The sequence below is a fragment of the Diadema antillarum genome, unplaced genomic scaffold, assembly GCF_040938485.1.
Source record: "Diadema antillarum isolate AM-2024a unplaced genomic scaffold, OU_Dant_1.0 scf00000056, whole genome shotgun sequence".
Classification (NCBI taxonomy): domain Eukaryota; kingdom Metazoa; phylum Echinodermata; class Echinoidea; order Diadematoida; family Diadematidae; genus Diadema; species Diadema antillarum.
The window spans coordinates 2,922-22,573 of NW_027270945.1; the positions used below are offsets into that span (position 1 = coordinate 2,922).

The 19,652-nt window shown below is 37.6% G+C and overlaps 1 protein-coding gene across 1 annotated transcript; it reads right to left on the minus strand.

Moving 5' to 3' along the window:
* Nucleotides 1-11,219: 11,219 nt before the first annotated feature.
* On the minus strand, nt 11,220-17,331 carry LOC139715834 (proteasome assembly chaperone 2-like). The gene is made up of 7 exons (XM_071627369.1): nt 17,269-17,331; nt 16,049-16,220; nt 15,502-15,560; nt 14,444-14,562; nt 13,594-13,794; nt 12,892-13,006; nt 11,220-11,327 (listed from the first exon to the last, which is right to left on the minus strand). Exons 1-7 carry the CDS (start codon nt 17,329-17,331, stop codon nt 11,220-11,222), a joined length of 837 nt encoding a protein of 278 aa, XP_071483470.1.
* Between the last annotated feature and the right edge of the window lie 2,321 nt (nt 17,332-19,652).

Consider the following 19,652-nt stretch of genomic DNA (forward strand, 5'->3'; position numbering starts at 1 on the left):
TTAATTTAAGTGTAATTGGCGGGTGATTTAAATGAGCGCAATTGGACTTCGAGCTCAGTCAGGCGCTAATCTTTTACGGCGTACACAATAAACCACCTCTCGTCTCTCGTCTTTAATAGCGAGACTCTCCAGACTTTCAAGTTAGGCCTACCCATGTATACTATCTTTTGGAGTTAAGATGGAAAGTTCGATAAAATATACCTGTGAGCTGTGCAGCGCAAAGTTTTCAGCTAGGAGAAATCTCAGGCGTCATCATCGCATACATCATCAGGATCAGCAAGTATTACACGCATGTAAGGTGTGTGGTCAGACTTTCAAACGAATCGACAGCTTGAAGCGCCATGAGAAATCCCGGCACCATCATCAAATATCCAAGGACAGGAGGATAAAACGACGGCCGGAGCTAGGAAATACATTTGCCTAACGTGTAATGCAGAGTTTTCAGTGAGGAGAAACTTAACCCGTCATCATCGCACATTTCATCAGGATCAGCGAGTTTTGTATGTTTGCAATACGTGTGGGAAGGCGTTTGGTCGACCCGACAGTTTTAAGACGACATGAGAAGACACAACATCTTTCCAAATGTCATTCGGATGAGGAAAGTCAACGATTGGTTTGTTCAGAATGTAATGCACATTTTACCACGATCAGAGATCTCGAAGATCATAAGAAAACTCATTATCCAAAAGAAACTTATCTCTGTCACACTTGCGGACGAGTATACAATGAATGCAAAAAATTTGTGAAACACATTAAAAGTCATGGGAAACAATCTTCATCAACACCAACGTGTAAGCGGAAGTCTCCACGAGAGAATCAGTCAACAAGGCGAAAGAAGCGTAAGTATTCTTATTTGAATTTTCTGCTTGAATTAATTCTTCATTATCTCATATTTAAGGTTTCAGTAAAGATTTAGTGTTTATCAATGAAATTACCTTTATCTCCGTTAATGATGCACTCTCGAGAACTCTCTCTCTCTCTCTCTCTCCCTCATCCTGTTTAACATGTGAATAGATAACTTAAATTGGAGGGGACATCTTTTTAGCAGTCGCCTCCATTTCCGACTCTTTATTTGTCATGATCTATTCAGTTATATTTTTGTCCATGCATTTCTTCATCTAGTATTATCATTTTCTTCTATCATTATTATTTTCCTGTAGAAGCGCTCAATAAGAAATAGTTATTATTATCATTATCATTATTATTGTCTCATTGTAAACAAATGACATGCATTAAATCTCATTCTGAGATGTAAAAGTCACGTTGTACTTTATTTCGTTTATATGCAATTGTCATATTGTATACTTTCATCGATCGGAAATGAAATAAAATAAAATGACTGAATAATAAATGCGTATTTTTTTTTTGTAATTAGATTATCAATTGATTGTAAGTAGTTTTCATTTGAATGTTATAACGATGAATGTCAATATAATCACCGACTCTACAGTCTCTTAGGCACGAATTAAGACCATTGTTTGTTCGTTTGTTTCTAGCACGGTGCCCTCAGTCTGACCAACAGTCCGACCTCAGTACAGATATCAAGCTGCCCCCGCACGTGGACCCGGAGGGATGTGTCGCCAGAATGTACAAGGAACACTGGTACAATATCAAGGACAGGCAATCACAAGGACGAGTACATAGATGGTACAATTTTCACCTCCAATCACTCGACAACACCATCTTGAAAGAAAAGGCTCGAAAAGTGTTTGAACTACAGTCCACTGCCTTTAAAATTAACGCTTCGTATGGATTTGTTTTGTTTAACAACGAAACGGAAGAGTGTAGGTACTATTACGCGAGTAGAAACACAAAGATTTTCAACGAACCATACGTTATCACAAATCACGCTTCGTTTGAAGGTTTCATTAACACATTCATTCACGAAGATGTTCTTGAATATGCCAGGTCCCTGCGCCCAAATTCCAAATGGGTGGTTCAACATATCACGAACGTCACATTCTACGTATTTTCCCTCATTGATCATCCCATCGGTAGGGGAATGGAGCTTCCCACTGTACGTGCTAGATACGCACACCCAACAAAGGTGTGAATCACTAAAAATATCATGCCAAATCAATATTTCACGCCAGTGGTAGATAAGCGAAGCTCATGTGTGAAGTAGATGTGGCTGTAGATTGCTAAATACAGTCTTTATTTTTTTGTCAGTATGTGTGTGTGTCTGTGTGTGTGTGTGTATGTATGTGTGCGTATTTATATGCGATTGATGAGGAGCTGTATGTGCATTCAAACTGGCGCTGTGTGGGATGAATTGGGGGGGGGGGAGGGTAGGATGAAGATGGGATGCATTTTAAATACGAGATGTACAGTTGTCTGTGGTCTTTGAATCTAATCCATTATCCCTGCATTTGTTTTGTTTGTGTGTTTTTTTTTTCACTCGTCACTTTCACTACATCGATTTCACTGCAAGTTGACAAACCACAGCACTTTGAGTGCCACACACTGTCAATGAGAATTCCCCTACCCTTCTAATGCGATCACACATATTCAAGCCAGAAGTGTGTCCCCTCAATGCATATAGATCAAGTGCATTGCTCATGACCTTCCACCTTGACGATTCATCTTTAATCTGTGTGTGTGAAGGACATGTCTCCCCATCTTTTTGTAGCCTTTTGCCAAATAACAGTCCCATTTGGCCCTACAAGCTAATAGGTGGGGGGAGGGGCAAAGTTAAATTACTTTTTACCCTTCATTCTTGACCTTTCAACCAGTCAATTTTTGTAACTATATTCACATAAATAGAAAGTCTATTTGTGTCTATTCTCTCCACCAAATGACATTAACATTGGAATTCCTGGTAGCAGTTGTGGCGTGATCATATGGCCATTTTTAGCCAGAGTTCATTGGTCTTTGACCATGGGATGTTTGGCCAAAACCTAATAAGCACATCTTCAGGTCCTCGTGTTGCATGAAACTGTTCTAGTATCAATGAAATCAGTGGGGAAAAAAAAAATGTCCTAAGTCATGATGACGAGAAACGGGACGAACAGGACTAGACAAACATAGTGCCTCTGGCTGTGATTGGGATGCAGGCACAAACATTAAAAACCAAAGTGAATTCTGAGAAAATACCTCAAGCATCAATATTTATATAGCTCATCGAAATTATGATAGCCATTGACAGTATTTTCAGTGTCGTGATGAGGTGTGTGAAGGATTTCGTCCAAACTTTCATAGATCTATTATGATGATGTGGCACTGTCATGGACACCAATTGATTCAAAGTTTTGAGACGTAGTGGTTTCTGCTGCTCATGAAGCCTTCATCTGGTGAGGAGTTTTCCAGTGTACATGACAATTTTGACAAGATTATTCGGGCTACCAGACAGCAACTACTATTGGAACATTTAAAAAAAATGCATGACCTATTGATCCATATTAACATAGGGAAATGTATTCTGCTCAAAGTTTGTTACGCTTACTGTTGTGGTGAAAGCTTGTGGGTATGATAACTGTAAACTCAATTACACATCTGATATAGGGAAGGCAAATGGAACATTAATTGCTCTGAAATAATCTAAGTCGTATCTAATGTCTTAGTGATAACCTGTTCTTTTATATATCATTATATCTTGTGTTGATAAGTGGTTGTACACATGTAATGTACATAATTATGTGAATGCGTAAAGCCAGAAGTAATAAATAGAAGGCATTTATACACTGTATTTATATCAAACAGAGAATGTAACTGTGTGATATGCTTCCAGGCCTGGCCGCATAAAAGGGTATGAGCTTGCTTGAGTCTGCGTCAAGTTGTTGTGATTGGAATGCCTTGTGTTTGGTTGCACATTAGGTCTCAGTGATTACCATTTCAGTGAGATTTCTTGCCCGGGGTCATCTGAGTGTATCTGTAAATTTGTAAAGTCGACAAGGTCATGATGACATTTTATGTTACATAATAAAATTAGGAAGAGGGATTTGGTCTGTCAAATCATTTGATTTTGCTACACTATGAGCAAGAGAGTGTGATATATACATATACATATATATATATATTTCTGTCATTTCTTTCGGCTTTATTGCACTTGTGTGCGAGTGTGTGTTTGTGTGGTTATGTTGGGGGTAGGAGCTGGGGGTGGCAAAAGTTGGGGGGGGGGATGGAGTGGGTCATTACTGTAAGAACTGGACTCTGACTCAAGACTGGTCAATGAGTCCTGCATTATTCAAGGTGTAAAACGAGTTTAAGGTTGTCATGAGCATTTTATATCTCAAACAGTCATTAGAATGGCACAAATGCATTTTGCCTCTGTGAGGCCTGTGATCTTGTGAGATAAAGGCAATAGAAGTGTTGGCATGTACATTTCCTTAGTGTCATTGTATCTAAATTAAGTTCTATGCTTCATCTTGTGCTTTCCTTGTTCATGTAGTTTTTACCCCAAGCCAACAAGTGTTGACAAGTGTATTTGCATGTGCAGCCATGACATCTTAAAGCAGAACCAAGCAATTGAGTGAAAATGTCTTACAGCCACATCTCTTGTAGTGTTTTTTTCGAGAAGTTATTCATACCAGTGAAAATTACGCTGTCTAGGTATCAGTGGGAAAGAAAGAACATTCACTTCCAAGTAATATATTTTATTAAAGATATATCAATCATAATGAATTCAGCAACATATTTTATTATTGTAACCAACTCTAAACAGTTGAAATGATGAATGATCAGAGATAGGCGTTGATATGAATGTATGAGCATAAGGTGTGTAGAGAATTGGCATTGTGATTACCCAACACAGGTTTGTTCCCAAGTGCATTATATTTTATTTTAAATTCCTCTGAAATTGACATGACAACTAACTATTGTAATGCATAGATTTTGCACATGATGTGCTTTCTTGATTTTTTGCTTTTGTTTTTGTTTTTTATTTCTTTTGCTTGAATGTTTGAAATGGCACCATGAGTGGAAATGTGAAGTTGAGAGAGAGAATTTACGTCGTGTGAATAATGAACAATGACAACAGCTAATCTGTGAAAATTGTGGGCACTGCTAGTGCACAAATGTGGAGAAGAGTCAATGACAATGATCATTTTCAAGTGGGCAAGTCGCCTATGGAGGCATCCTCGTGGCAGCTGTCATAGCCACCCTAGTCATGAGACTGACCAGGGTGCTGGCAAAGTAATAGTCGGTCAGTTTGTCCCCCTAACATGCCACCTATTTCTGTCCTTGTCAAGAGACACCAATATCCGCACAACTCTGGTGATGAAATATCTACGTAGAATGTTGCATTCTAGAAACACATCGTAGGATACCGAGAATGGCTTGTTAATCATAGAAGTTGAGGAAAATTCCTGTTAATGATTTCTTCTTTTGTTTTTAAGTGTGTGTGCGTATGTTGGTGAGTGTGTGTCTTTAACAAAGTAATGAGTACTGCCTTTTAGTCATGATTTATGTGACAGCATTGATTGTTTATATAAAGATGGTTACACGATACCATGTTTGATTAATAACATTTTGAACTGTCTTAAGAATTCATCATTTGCTCATTTTTGTTCAAATATCCACTGATTGCGTGTTCGCAAGTCACTCCTTGCGCAAACGAAGGTTTATTCTAATTTATTCAAAGTCATGCATATTTTTGTGAGTAAAGTCAACTGGGACATTGTCCATGATCTTCACCTTTCACTGTATTGCATCACAGACATGACAGCATAACTGAAAAAAAAGTTTAGATATTGTTTGTACCACAAGGTTTTGTGTTATGTCTTAACATGTTACAATCATGATATTTGTAGTTCTTATGACTGATTGTTATTTGTGTAATGTTATCAAGGTCACCACATGTAGATATTGCTAAATTATTTTTCAAATGATACACGAGATGAAAATGGACAGAGGTTTGTGTGCAATCTGCGTGATCCTTGTTAAAACTGTGGAGCACACAGGGGGCTGGCTGTAGACTAGTTGTAGTACTACATTCGATCGTGTTTGCCCAGTCAGCAATGGCGTGAGTCCCCAGACAAGTGAAATGCATGCCATGGATGAAGCTTTGTTGGGAGATGTGGACCGTTTTGATAGTCACTGGAACTTGCAGTGTTCTCTATCAAGACATGGGTGCATATTTTTGTAGAATATCAGCCTGTTCAGAACATATCACATTTGCCTGTGTTGCTTGAAATATTGCATATTTTGTCTGTACACCTGACTTCAACTGGAATAGACAGACAAACATTTGCAGGCAAAATTCTTAACATAGTGTCTCCATTTTAGCAAGATTGATAGAATATCTTCCTTTGTTTTTATCTGGGGACCTACAGCCAATTTTTCTCTTTATTGTGCCCCAATGCTTGAGGAGATTCATGTTGTGAAGTATTTAGTGTTCCCACAGCAACCTGTATCTATGTTCAGTGCTCACCAGTCTTGGTGTGTTTTGCTGGCAGTGAATGCGGTACATATTTTTCCTGTGTTTGTTGTTTAAAAAAAAAATCCTCTTTCAAAATGTCACTTCAGCAGTGTATCAGTGTGCTGCATCAGAATAAATATATGCCTTTTTAATCAAAGTTCTTGTATTGCATATCCTCTTTGATTTATTTTGGAGTAAATAAATAAATTGATAAAGAAGAATGGAGAGAGAGAGAGAGAGAGAGAGAGAGAGGGGGGGGGGGGGGGGGGGGAGGACCCAGAGTAACACAAGTGTAAAGTGCCATGAAACAATTTTGTATTGGCTGCATTTATGCAGTGTGCAATTCACTGTGGAGCTTTCAATGTACATTTTACACTGCTCCTATGAATATTGGTGCTGGCTAATCTCCGAAATCATCAGTACAGGCATGATGGAGGTTTACGCCACGAGTGATGGGAGTCATATCATACAAATAAGGAATGTTTATAAGTGCAATGGGCAGAATATTTCATGAGGTGAAAGATGAAATGATCCATTCAACTCAGCTGCGCCTCGTTGAATGGATCAATAATTTCATCTTTCACCGAATAAAATATTCTGTCCTTTCCACGAATGAAAAACATTTATTATTTGTTTTATATAACGCCTAAAATAGATCCTTGTCATTTGATGTTTTATTAACTTGGAAACGAGAGAATCTGAGATCAAGAGAGTGCTCACCGAGTGCCTTACGCTGTCGCATACACACACTGTAAATGCAAGTGTTTTACACACATATAGTGTGCCAGGCTCTCGGCGTGGGTGCAATGGAGCAAATTGTATGAATCCAAAATTACACAGTAAATGGAGCCATAATTGCACAAAATGATGACATCATAGTGAAATGGGATGAATGATCAATGTCAAACAACCAATCAAATGACAAGGATCTATTTAAAGGACAAGTTCACCTTCAAAGACATGTGGGTTGAGTGAATGCAGCAATATTTAATAGTAGAACACATCAATAAGAGTTTGAGGGAAATCGGACAATCCGTTCAAAAGTTATGAATTTTTGAAGTTTCTGCTCAGTCACGGCTGGATGAGAAGACTACTATAGCTTGTGATGTCATATGAGTACAACTATATAAAGAAAGTATAAAGAAAATTCAAGATATTCTCACTTTTCTCACATAATAAAAGAACACTCGACTTCTCTCTTTCAGAAGTCAGGGGAAATAATATTACCCCTAACATAAGTCAGTAACATGTCGAAAAAGTTTGCACTTTATTCAAGAAGTCAAGATTTGTGAATTTCTCTTTTTATTTTCCTTATATTGTTGTACGCATGTGACATCATGCAGTTTTTAGTCTTCTCCTCCAGCAGTGATTGCACAGATATTTTAAAAATTCATAAATTTTGAACGGATTGCCGGATTTTCCCAAAACTTTCACTGATGTGTTCTACTAATATTGTTGCCCTCACTCAATCCACATGTATATGAAGGTGAACTTGTCCTTTAAGCGTTATAGAAAAATTGTCATTCCATAAGCAGCTCAGTACAGTACAACCTTGGCTCCAGCCAGGCCTTGGTGTAAAGCTTTAAATGTAGTCATTTTTATGCATAGAATACTGCATGTTGCATTCCCCATCCTACTCTCTCTATTTTGCTGTATTTGATCATACAATTAAAACATGCACACACACACACACACACACACACACACACACACACACACACACACACACACACACACTCAACGACCAACCTACATGCACCTACCCACCTATCCATATATTTGTACATACAGGGCTGCCGATATTTGCACACCAAAATCAGGCAGATTGTCAAGAGAGTCGTCACAGAGGGCGCTACATTTTGTTGTCAATTTAAGACATGACGAAACGTCTTGCTTGGCATTGGGCTCCTTGCAAAATTAGGAAGACATAGCAGCTCTGTTCATAGAACTCCTACACATACACACATACAGATAGACATACAAATGCACATACATACGTATGTGCACAAACTTATGCACAATTACATACATACATACACTTACAGTGTATCGATGCATTCAAAAATACCACGGTACATGTATATGCATGCATGCATCCAAGTGCAGTTGAAATTCCAAGTTTATTCATCAAAGCCAAAAATGGAAAACTGAACTTGACTAAATACAAAGTTTGTAGCCCAGCAGCATGGGATCTGAGTAACTGAGTGAAAAGGAAACAAACTTAAGACACTTCATTAGTTGGTAAATAAAATTATGTCCCTCAGGAACCTTGACATTACTGTCCCAACTTCCATGATTTCCCAAATGTCTTTTATGCAGATCTGTTCAGTTAAGTCTTTGGCATGAACATAAATGAAGCAAAAAGACAATATTTTTCCACGCCATCTTACCTCACTTTTTGACTTTCTGGGTCCCATTTCATAAAACTGGTTACCAGTAACAACTGCCAAATTTCTGTAATAAATTTGCTCTCAGCCAATCAGATGCAAGGATTTCAGTAGCTTATAACAACTATCGTAACTTGCTATTGATAACAAGTTTTATGAAACACGGCCCTGGTTTCTAAAACAATGTTCATGGATGTAATGTCCCTGATTAGTCATGTTGTATAACATCATCTCAACATCTATGTCTGTTGCTTCCAGTAAAGCTGCTTAAAGATAGCAGCCTCCAGCTAGATTCACTAAATTGTTGTAGTATGTACAGCATGTGCTTCATACCTGTGCTAGGCACCATCTTTCACTGTGTATGACAATAAGACATACAGTCCAACCTCAGCTACTTGGCCATATCGAGTCCGGTGTCCATCCTGATAAGTTTCATGACCAGATATCAAAATGAGACATGCTCCAGCACGACACTTTTAAGCAAGTTGTATTGGGGATATACAAGAATATGGGCAAAAGATGCCGACCCCTTGTGGTTCGCCCCAAGTGACTAGCAATAGTCAGCAAATGGTATCAACCAGGCACATTGTGTCATGCGCTAGAAAATTTACAATTCACTACGATGATTTACATGGTATTTGTATGTTTCGTGATTCAAAAGAAGTGGAAATGAAACAGAAATATGCCTTACTCTTGGTCTTTGTTCCTCGTAACAACAGTATTTGGTTGGTAAAAATGTACATAGTATCATAGAGAACAACAGTTATGTCGGAAATTTCTTATTTCCTTGTATTCATAAAAGAATAATCATTGTTTCTTTACTTTTAGCATAATTTTGCACTGAAAATGCACAGACAAGCTATTTGCCGGTCCATGTCCAAATACACAAATCCAGAAAATATCATTTTCACAGTAGTAGTACTTTTCATAGAGTATATGTACACTTGTCACATTCAGGCCATGTGTTCACATTTCTTGGTCGTTCCCCTCAAACTGCTGGGAAAAATTCACGCTACTCCTAAATTGCTTATGCCTATAAATTGGCAAATGAAATGCTCTACCATGAGGGTTTTCCCCTACAGTAGGTGACACATGGATGAAGACAACTTTCTTATCTAGACTTGGAAGAGCATCCACCAGGAAGAGACTTTATAAAGTCTACTTGGCAACTTAATACATAAAGAGTGCAACATCTTAAATACACTACACTAGATTTATTTCCATAACAAATATACCAGCCAAAAAACTCGATGAAAGCTAATTATGCACTTGGAATGTATGTATAGCATTTTACAGCGCATCAAAAGAGCAAGGACCATCTGTTACAGTGTACAGCGAGCATCTATAAGACTGATCTCTTTTCATTGAAAACAGGATTCCCTGCGTAAGAATTCCTGGCTGCAGTGCAGGACTGTGCACTACATCAGTATCTACAGTTGTTGAGTTGTGTTGATTCAACCAATCATCAGACTTCTTACATATACAGGTCCAGCAAACATGCTTTCTGATATAATGTTACCTTTGAGTCATTGCTAGGGATGCTCCGTGGGTTTCATCCCAGAATGGAAAATACATCATGACTATGCCCTTGGCATGAAAAAAAGATAAAAAGAATCAACACACAATATACATGATCTGCCATGATGATGAGTCTGTGTAGTAAAACCATGATAACAGTGTACAACAATGCAAGCTTCATGTATATGTCTCTGAAGGAAAGAGGAATCTTACTGTAGAAGGTTTAAAGGAGGCCTCTGGATGATTTTCAGATTTTTGCATTTGAACATCGATAAATTACTTATACTGAGAACAGAGTTTCAGAATTTATAGTGACCGGGATGAGGAATAAGGATGTATTCAAAATTTATAACAAATTGCAATGAACAAGGATGATGACATGGCAGCCTCACCATAAGAATGCCCGAGATGGGGCTCAAGGACACAGAACAAAAGACGGAGGTATGCATACATTCCAAACAGGTGAACTTGTCAATCAAACGGCATTGTAATGGAAGTACGCTGACTATATTTCTGAAATATGTGAGGCTCCTATGTCATCAACACTGTTCAGTGTAATTTGTCTAAGATTTTTCAGAGTATCGATTTCTCTGCTCACAGACCACAATAAATTCCACAAATCTATACATGGAGCTGTCGATTTATGTACTACATGATATGAAATTATGAAAATCGTCTGGAATGTCCTTTTGCGACCAAGTTTTTTTTAATCGAAATTCAGTAATCCTTCCACACTTGACCTACTTAGTAGCGAGCATGCCCACTCAGATGTAGCAAATATGCTTCAGCCCAACTGGAAGACCATAGTGACATAATAGGGACTAGTTAATCTCTATTCATTGACAATTCATATTTAGACATCTGTGCCAATCGTCGAAGAAAGCACTCCAGCTCGCATGCCAATCAACGAACAGAACTCAGTAAGGGCTGAGAAGATGGTCGGCCAACATGGTCGGCCACTAGTACATTGTGGGATCGATTGGCCGGCCAAAGAGCGTGGTCCAGGAGTTGGGGATCTTCCACATTGTTCTACAGGAGGAGTCTCCCCTGGGCGGGTCGGATGGTTCCTGGAATATGGAATAAGTGTTCATATGTTTGCAAATGCACCAGTTTTTCTACTTTTTACATTGCAGACATGCAAGGTCAACAACCTGAAGATAATCTCATCTTGACATTTGCTATCTTCCTGTACTTCAGATCTACTTCTGTCAATGTCTTATAAATGATATCTCTTTGGCTCACACTTTTTTCTTTTTTTTTAGACAACTTTCATCCAGGAATTATGGTGGTCATTGGTAGTAAACATATCATCAGACAGCATGTTCGATTAAAGTTAGATAATGTTTTAATGTAGAACTTATATTTGTTAGGAAGTACAAAGTATCATCTTTTGTATTACATTGATGATAACTAGTGGGAGAGAGGACAGATAGTCCATCTAAAGGCTCTGAAATGTACTGCAGGAGATTTAAGTCCAGATACGAACTTGAGGAACTTATGAACTCAAAATGCTAACTGTAGAATTGTTGAGTCTCCATACATTTAGGAATTTATCCATGTTGCGTCTTCAGTTCAGCTGGCAAACAAATAATCAATGGAAGGAGATGAAACAATTACTTTGGGGTCTCTATTTCTCAGACAGCATTGAATTTGCAGATGGCTGGATTGTTGGCCAGTAAAGTCTAGTGGGAAAGTGGTGCTGCGTTTTCCCATCTCAAAGTGGCAGGACAATCATTTCAAAGCAAACATGGTCTTGATCTTAAATTATAACAACAAATAAACAACAATCATCACCACCACCACCACCACCAATCTGGGTGGTTTGAAAATGGAGTCTGGGCTCCTGTATTTGAGCCTTGTGGAAAAAGCCCTCATCCACAGAAAGAGGATGCCTTCATGTACATTCTTTCACTGGCTAACAATCTGGCCATCTGGAAATTTCCTTGCCCTCTACTGACAGTAGATTGATGCTCTACTACTGCCTTTCTACCTTCAACACTAGTGAATTCTCCCCAGCACAGCTGAGATGAAGAAGTGATGTGGATGAGTCATAAAGTTGTTTTGAAAAGAAATCAAACATAAGTCAAGCTGACATGGTTCAAAACTTGTGCCAACTTTACACCTATATGTTATCTGTTTAGACACCTGTTCTCTTGATATGTATTATGATTGTCACAATATTTCATTGTCTGTTTTTCAAAGTATTTTATTTGAAATATTATGATGTATTATGTGTTTGGATGAATATATGTGACCCGCTACAACAAAAGGATCCTAAAGTCGCTGACGGGAAAGCCAAGCATGGCCCAGAAAAATGCTATTTTCAGGCCTTTCCTTTGATCATTTTGCTTCCAAATTTCGGCAGATGATAGAAGATACAATAGACTACAAAAATATGTTAAAAACAGAAATCCGAACGTTTTGACAGATTTTGGTGATCTGACTTCAAACTCTATTTTCTCGGCTCACACATCAGCGACTTTAGGATCCTTTTGTTGTAGCGGGTCACATATGTTTGATGTAGAATAAAAAATATCCCAGTGGGGGAAAACAAACTAACAAACAAATTTTACACTTATATATCTGGTGGTTTTCTGGAAAGCTCCAGTCCCACCAAGCATAGATACTCACTAGAATGAGCTGAAGGAGGCTGTTGACAAAGGAGGCCATCATTACGGCATCCTGGGTATTGTCACTCTCAGAGCAGTAGTGCATCAAGATGGCCAAGGGTACGTCTGCTTTACAGCTGTCAGCAGGAAAAGCAAAAATATCCTCAGGGGTTGATGATGAGCAGATGAAAAATATTGATGTATAAAGATGGCAGAGGCAAATGGAGAGAAATTTGCATTAGCCATTTGCCCCCTCATGTTGCATGATGTGTCATCTTGCGGTTTGTACAGGGCTGCAAGGTTTAAGCTGTAGTAAAGCAGGGAATGGTTGCTCAACAACAATAAACAAATTTGATATATTGTACACACAGTCGTCCTGGAGCTATTTTTTCTTATCTGATCATTTTTTTTTTTTTCTTGGAAGGCATGACTCATTGACAAAAATCAGTAATAAAGCTAAAAACTCTTCAAACATTCAACATATTGAACTCATGGCTGGCATAACAGGATTTCTACCTAAAAGGTCCAACTATGAGTAAATGTAAGAATTTTATGTGCTTTATGCCCTTCACATGCAATACAGCGACATCACTCAACTAAAAGTATAAGCAACAAATAAGCAACACCCAACAAACAAACAAACAAACAAACAAACAAACAAACAAACAAACAAACAAACAAACAAACAAACAAACACAGGATGCTGGCACGAACAGATGCTGACCTGTCTATAAAAAGTTTCTTGGCAATGCCCCCACCCGGCAGGTAGATGTCCCTTGCAGCCTCTGGGATATCGTCCTGCTTTTTGGCTAGCTCTAGATCCGCTAGCTGTGGTTTCTTCTCCAGCTGCTGGTACTTCAGGATGGATGTTACAAAACTATCCTTTTCTTTCTCAAGGGACGGAGTCATGAGGTACCGGGAGGAACTTTTGAAAGGTGACAAATCAATTGATATTTTTGTATCATGTTCATATCACCAAGATCTTACCTGCAACCCAAACTTTATGCTTTCACTATTAGGAAGGAACCTACACTGGTAATATGTGGTTACGATAAAAACTCAATGTGCTCATCTATACATCTACAGGAACTACTAACATGGCAATGCTCAAAATTTGTGCAGGTTTTTTTTTTCTTTAACATACCTGAAAAATGAAATCCTACAGCAAAAACTCATCTAAAACTCCTGCACATTGTCAAGAATGATGAATAGAAAAATAAATGATATTTGAGGAGACAATTTCTTGCCAAACAGCCGATTTTCACTGGAATATCTGATCTACACATAATCATCGATTCAAACTGGTATTTTTTGGCCGTGTGGATTTCTATGCAATGTTTCACACATTTTTTACCTGTATCAAAATAGCTTCAAATACTGCATAATGATACTCTAAGATCCCAATCTCAAACAATACAAATGGCCCATCTGGTGATCTACGGGGCCTTGATCCCGTCTCAAAAACTCTGTGAACTCATACAGACAAATTTTGGCCTGATCAAGGAAAAATTAAAAGGTCACAGAGCCCCAGACACTGAGGCAATCTTCTATGGTTGTTACAGACTACATCTCACCTCAACATGTGTGCATCTGTCTTTTCATAGGCAAAGCATGACGTCAGCAAAACGGTACGGGCAAAACCAACTTGCTTGATCCAATCAAGAAGTTTTCTCCTGAATTCCTTTACCCTTCCCTTTATCAAAAAAGAATCCAGAAAACTCACTGGAAGTGTATTTTGTCATAAGTTACTGGTAGAAAGGAACACAGAATAACTTGTCCAGAAATCATACATTCAACTTACAAGACACAATATTGTTATTTCTTGTATTTAATCACTAACACATTGTGTGCAGAAACATGCATGATGTGCAACATGAACTGATACTTTAATAAAGGAAGCCAAGACCCAAAGAGAAATGTGGATTGAGTGAAAGCAGCAACATTAGTAGAACATATCAGTGAAAGTTTGAGGAAAATTGGACAATTGATGCAAACGTTTAATTTTTACAGTTTTATAAGGTTATGGCATCATGTGTGGACAACAATATAAACAAAATATAAAGGGAATTCCACAAAAATTCATTTTTCATAAACATTACACATTCCATCAACTTGATACTGACATATGTTACGGGTAGCAATTATTTCCCCTGCTGTCTGAAAGCGGTAGTCAAGTGCTCATTCATTATGCAAGAAAAGTTATTTTTTGTTCTTTTTTTTTTGAAATTTTCTTATATTTTCTTTATATTGTTGTCCACACATACAGTATGTATGTCATAACCTCTAGTAGTCTCCTCATCCAGCAGTTCCAACACCAAAACTTTAAAAATTCATAACTTTTGCATCGATTGTCCGATTTTCCTCAAACTTTCACTGATGTGTTCTACTAATGTTGCTGCTTTCACTCACTCTCCATTGCTATCTAAGTTGGGGTTCCCTTAAACTCTCATATTTAGCCAAGGGAAAGAGAGGCTTTTTATGCATACAAAATAATCAGTTTAAGATATATGGTACATCACACTTCAAGGGAATGGTAAGGAACAGGAGGCAAGCAGCTGCAGGGGCAAATGGCCTTGGTCAGTGTTGAAAAAAAGAAAGAAATAAAAAAGAAACCCAAACACAGTATTCCTACCTTTACAAATGATGCTCGCTGCTGAATGACCACAATCTTCTTTTCTGAAGATTCATACACTGCAGGATATGAGTAAAACCGAAATAGAAAACACATGTACAAAATTGACAGGTTTGAGAGTTTCATGTGCAGAATTATGAGAGAGGGAGGGGAAGGTGTTTTTCAAAGAGAAATAGGCCCATTATTCTAAACCCATTATCATGATGGCTATTCACGAAAGCATGGTTTTACCATGTTGCAATATTAAAGATCAATGTTATTTAGTATGTACCGGTACTCAGTCCATGTTAACCCTCAGAAGTCCGACAAAAACCAAGCAAAACTTACTAAATCATGATCTTTAAGTAGGTCAACTCCACAATTTCTTTCTTCATCCCTTCATTGATAAATCTTGACAGATAATGCTAGCACTGCCCGAGTGCTTACAGCTCTAATTCACATCAGTGTCACATAAAAACAATGAAGGCATGAAGGCATGAAGTGAAAAGATAATTTTGCCTACATTCTTCTGAAACTTTTCTGGAAGCATACAAAAGATGTGGCTAACCTTCTGTACTGGTGACCAATTTTCCGCTGGAGACACCTGTTGAGAGGAATGCATCGTTGCCGCAGAGAGGTTCCAGAGAGTGGTCGTGTAGACAGCCCACCTTGGTCAGCTTCAGTGTGTGAATGAGGAGATCACAGGCCAGCTGTCCAACATTGCCCACGGATATCGCTGGCTGCATGAACAGGGAGATGGGAAATGTAGCTGCCTACAGTATCAATTCAATCATCCATTATGCCCATATAGCTCTTGTCTAAGTTGGCAGACGATGGTTTGGCTTACCTGATGCCTGGCATTTCCATTATCAAGTCAAAGCAGATACATTTAATACATCGATACATGCATCATGTCATTATCTTTGACACTGCTTGACCAGAAGTCAAGAATATTGGTAACACGCAACAATATCTATTTAATTCATTTTCATTCTACCTCTGGCTTCTTGGTTGTTGTGTGTGTGTGTGTGTGTGTTTGTTTAGCATAGAGTGATTGGTGCTGCTAAACATGCACTCCATGATTTTATTAGAAGACAGTCCAGAATATGGAATTTTTCCTACTTTGCCTTGCATTTACTTTTAGCTTCTCACATGAATTTCTCATAACTAGTGACATGACAACTTCTTGTAAATTTGCACTTCAATAACACCAAATAGATAATGGATTTTCCATGATTCAAGAACTGTGAGCAGACAATGACCTCAGTAGTATACCTGTGTCCTCTAGATGTATCACCACACAATTTTGTTTACAGTTCTGTAAGGGATTCTATATTCTAAAATGACAATTTCAATCCAGGGTGATACTATCTACAATGAAATAGCACATGGGGGGGGGGGGGCAGCCATTTATCATGTTTCAATTCCAATTGAATCACTGTGCATTGTCTAGATCTAGGATCTAGAAATGAAAAGACCTTATGCAAACACTAGAACTTTCTATGTGTTATTGTTGACAACAAGTGTAGAAAGATGCCAGTTTATTTCACCAGGGATATTATGTCTGCTGTATACTAGACATAGTCTGCACTTCGTAATATGATACTTAGTAATCAATTCAAACACAGACACTTTAATACGGAACACAGTTTTGATTGTACGGGACTGAAGCAACACAAGATGAAACTCCACAATCCACAAGCGCTTACAAAGTCTGTCTGTGTTGCCTCTTTTGAACAGTCCTGAACAGCAACGAATGCAAAGTATGATATATTTTGTATCACTCACCATAATTAGCGTGTAGCTTTGCCATGCTGGGGTCGTTGATCCGTTAGAGGCACCAAAATACATGTCGTTACCACGGTCGTTGTACCGGTGTAGAAAGAAACATGAACGTTTAAAGAACATTATCTGTTACGAGCCACCATATCATGAATTTCTCTAATGCATGTGATTATTTCTGCACAGGCCGAGAAGTTCGATCTTGCTTCATCCCCCATGGTAAAACCCCTAAGTGGTTACATAACTCCTCTAGCAGTTGCGAGGTTTTGTTCAAAAGCTTTCAAACTGTAGAAGTGGTCCTTTGTACCACATTTTCGTGCGTATTCAGGGGCTGATCCAGTGAAAAGTCTGAAGGTAGACATAACATTCCCTAGCGTTTGATTTCAAGGTGTACAGAAAAAAAATTCCCTTTTTGTTTAAATTTTTACTGATAAATTAGTAATGTATAGGCACGCTAAATTGAAACCTTGGATAATCAAAGGCACAGTGCGATCCATAAACACTCCATATAGATATGATTTATAGGTAATGAATCACAACACATGCCGTCACTGTAGAAGTAATAGAATATAAAATTAGAATCATATATAGAATCGATGTAAATGCTCTTTGGAATACTGTAAACAATCTGTTGATTACAAAAACAAAAATAATGATATGGTACATGCAATTTATGCATTGATGATGACTCATTTTGTTGAGAAGGAGTTTCGTTATGCCTCCACCCCATGATAGATGTGTGAAATGACCATATTACTAAGTATCACCCATTCACATTTCCTTTAAAAAAAATCTAATCTCACCCATACCACTTGTTATGGAATCATTAAAACAGTCAGTACGGTAATATCAAAGGGTATGATAGGTTGAGTGTTATCCTTGCGAAGCAGATCAGTTATGATATAGCTGACCCGGCCATTGTCTCATTATTTTTATTATTATCATCATCATCATTATTGTTGTTATAATAATTATCATTATTGTTATTATTTTTTGGCATTTACTACACAATACAAGTGATAACAGATAAACAAACAAAACAAGCAAAATACAATTAGGATACAAAATGTCAAGCTTTCCCTAGTGCGCTTCCCTATAAGTTCCATAAGTTGCCGGGTTTTAATCTAAAACGCCCAAACTCATTGAAAATAAGCAAGGTTATACCAATCAGCAAAAAAGGCAATCCATCATAAATGAAAAATTATCGTCCAATTTTTCTACTTCTAGCCCTATCTAAAATCCTGGAAAAGATTGTACGTGTAAAACCTTATGGGTTTTGAATGATACTGCATTATTAGTCCTCTCTGGCTTTAGAAAAAGACACTCAACCGGTTATGCCATTATTCACAATTACTGTACAATAGAATTGTTTATTCTTTTACGAAATTGAGAAGAAAATGCTTTTGGTATCTTTATGGATCTGAGTATAAGCATTTGATACCAATCACAAAATTTTAGTGCATAAAGAGGAAAAATACTTTATCTGAGGCAAAGCTCTTGGCTGGTTCAAAGATTATTTACAAAACAGATCGCAATTACCTATTCTATCAATTAAATTAGTTCATTGAAGAAAACAGCGACTGTGGTGTCCGGCAATGATTGATTTTTCCTCCTTAGTTGTTTTCTATAATTATGTATAGATAATTTAGTACATTCTTCTCTGTCGCTCAAATTAAGTACGAATAAGTATAAGCATAAGTATATATTAGTATATCATTTTGCATATTAAGTATAAGTGCATTAAACTATCGTTAAATATTGATTAAATGAACTATGTTTTTAAAGAAATAAACAAACACAAATAAATATTATTCTTGTAGATGGTAAAAAGTTGGATCAAAAGTCTTGTATGTACGTATACTTTACTCGTAATCATTTATTTCTTTGGAGTACTCTTAATTGATAATATAATTTGTGTTTGTTTATTTCTAGCAAACAGTTCATTGAAAGTTTATTGTATTTTTTCATACCTCCTCTGATACTACGTGTATTGTCGATTGCACGATACTATATATGGCTTTATTGCAGCCAAGTCAACCGTGCGACAGATTGTGTGGCTTTACATGTTCACATTGTTACGAATTGGTTGACCAAACTGAAATGTCCTATGTTGTTGTATTCTTTAGAAACTCTGGGGGTGATTCCAACCAATGTTATATCATCTTGTCATTTTTCTCAGGTATGTCTGTTACAAAATGTTAGCGAATGTATGGAATGGAATCGAAGATATCGAAACTCTTAATGCTGATATGCCTGATCTTGATTTTATTCATGATAACCATGATATTTTTCCTCACCAGAAACCAAGAACATCTAGTTATATATTACCGCAACATGTAGCAAAGCTGAAGTCTTTTAAAACGGAGTATTATACTTTTTCAGTTTTTGCA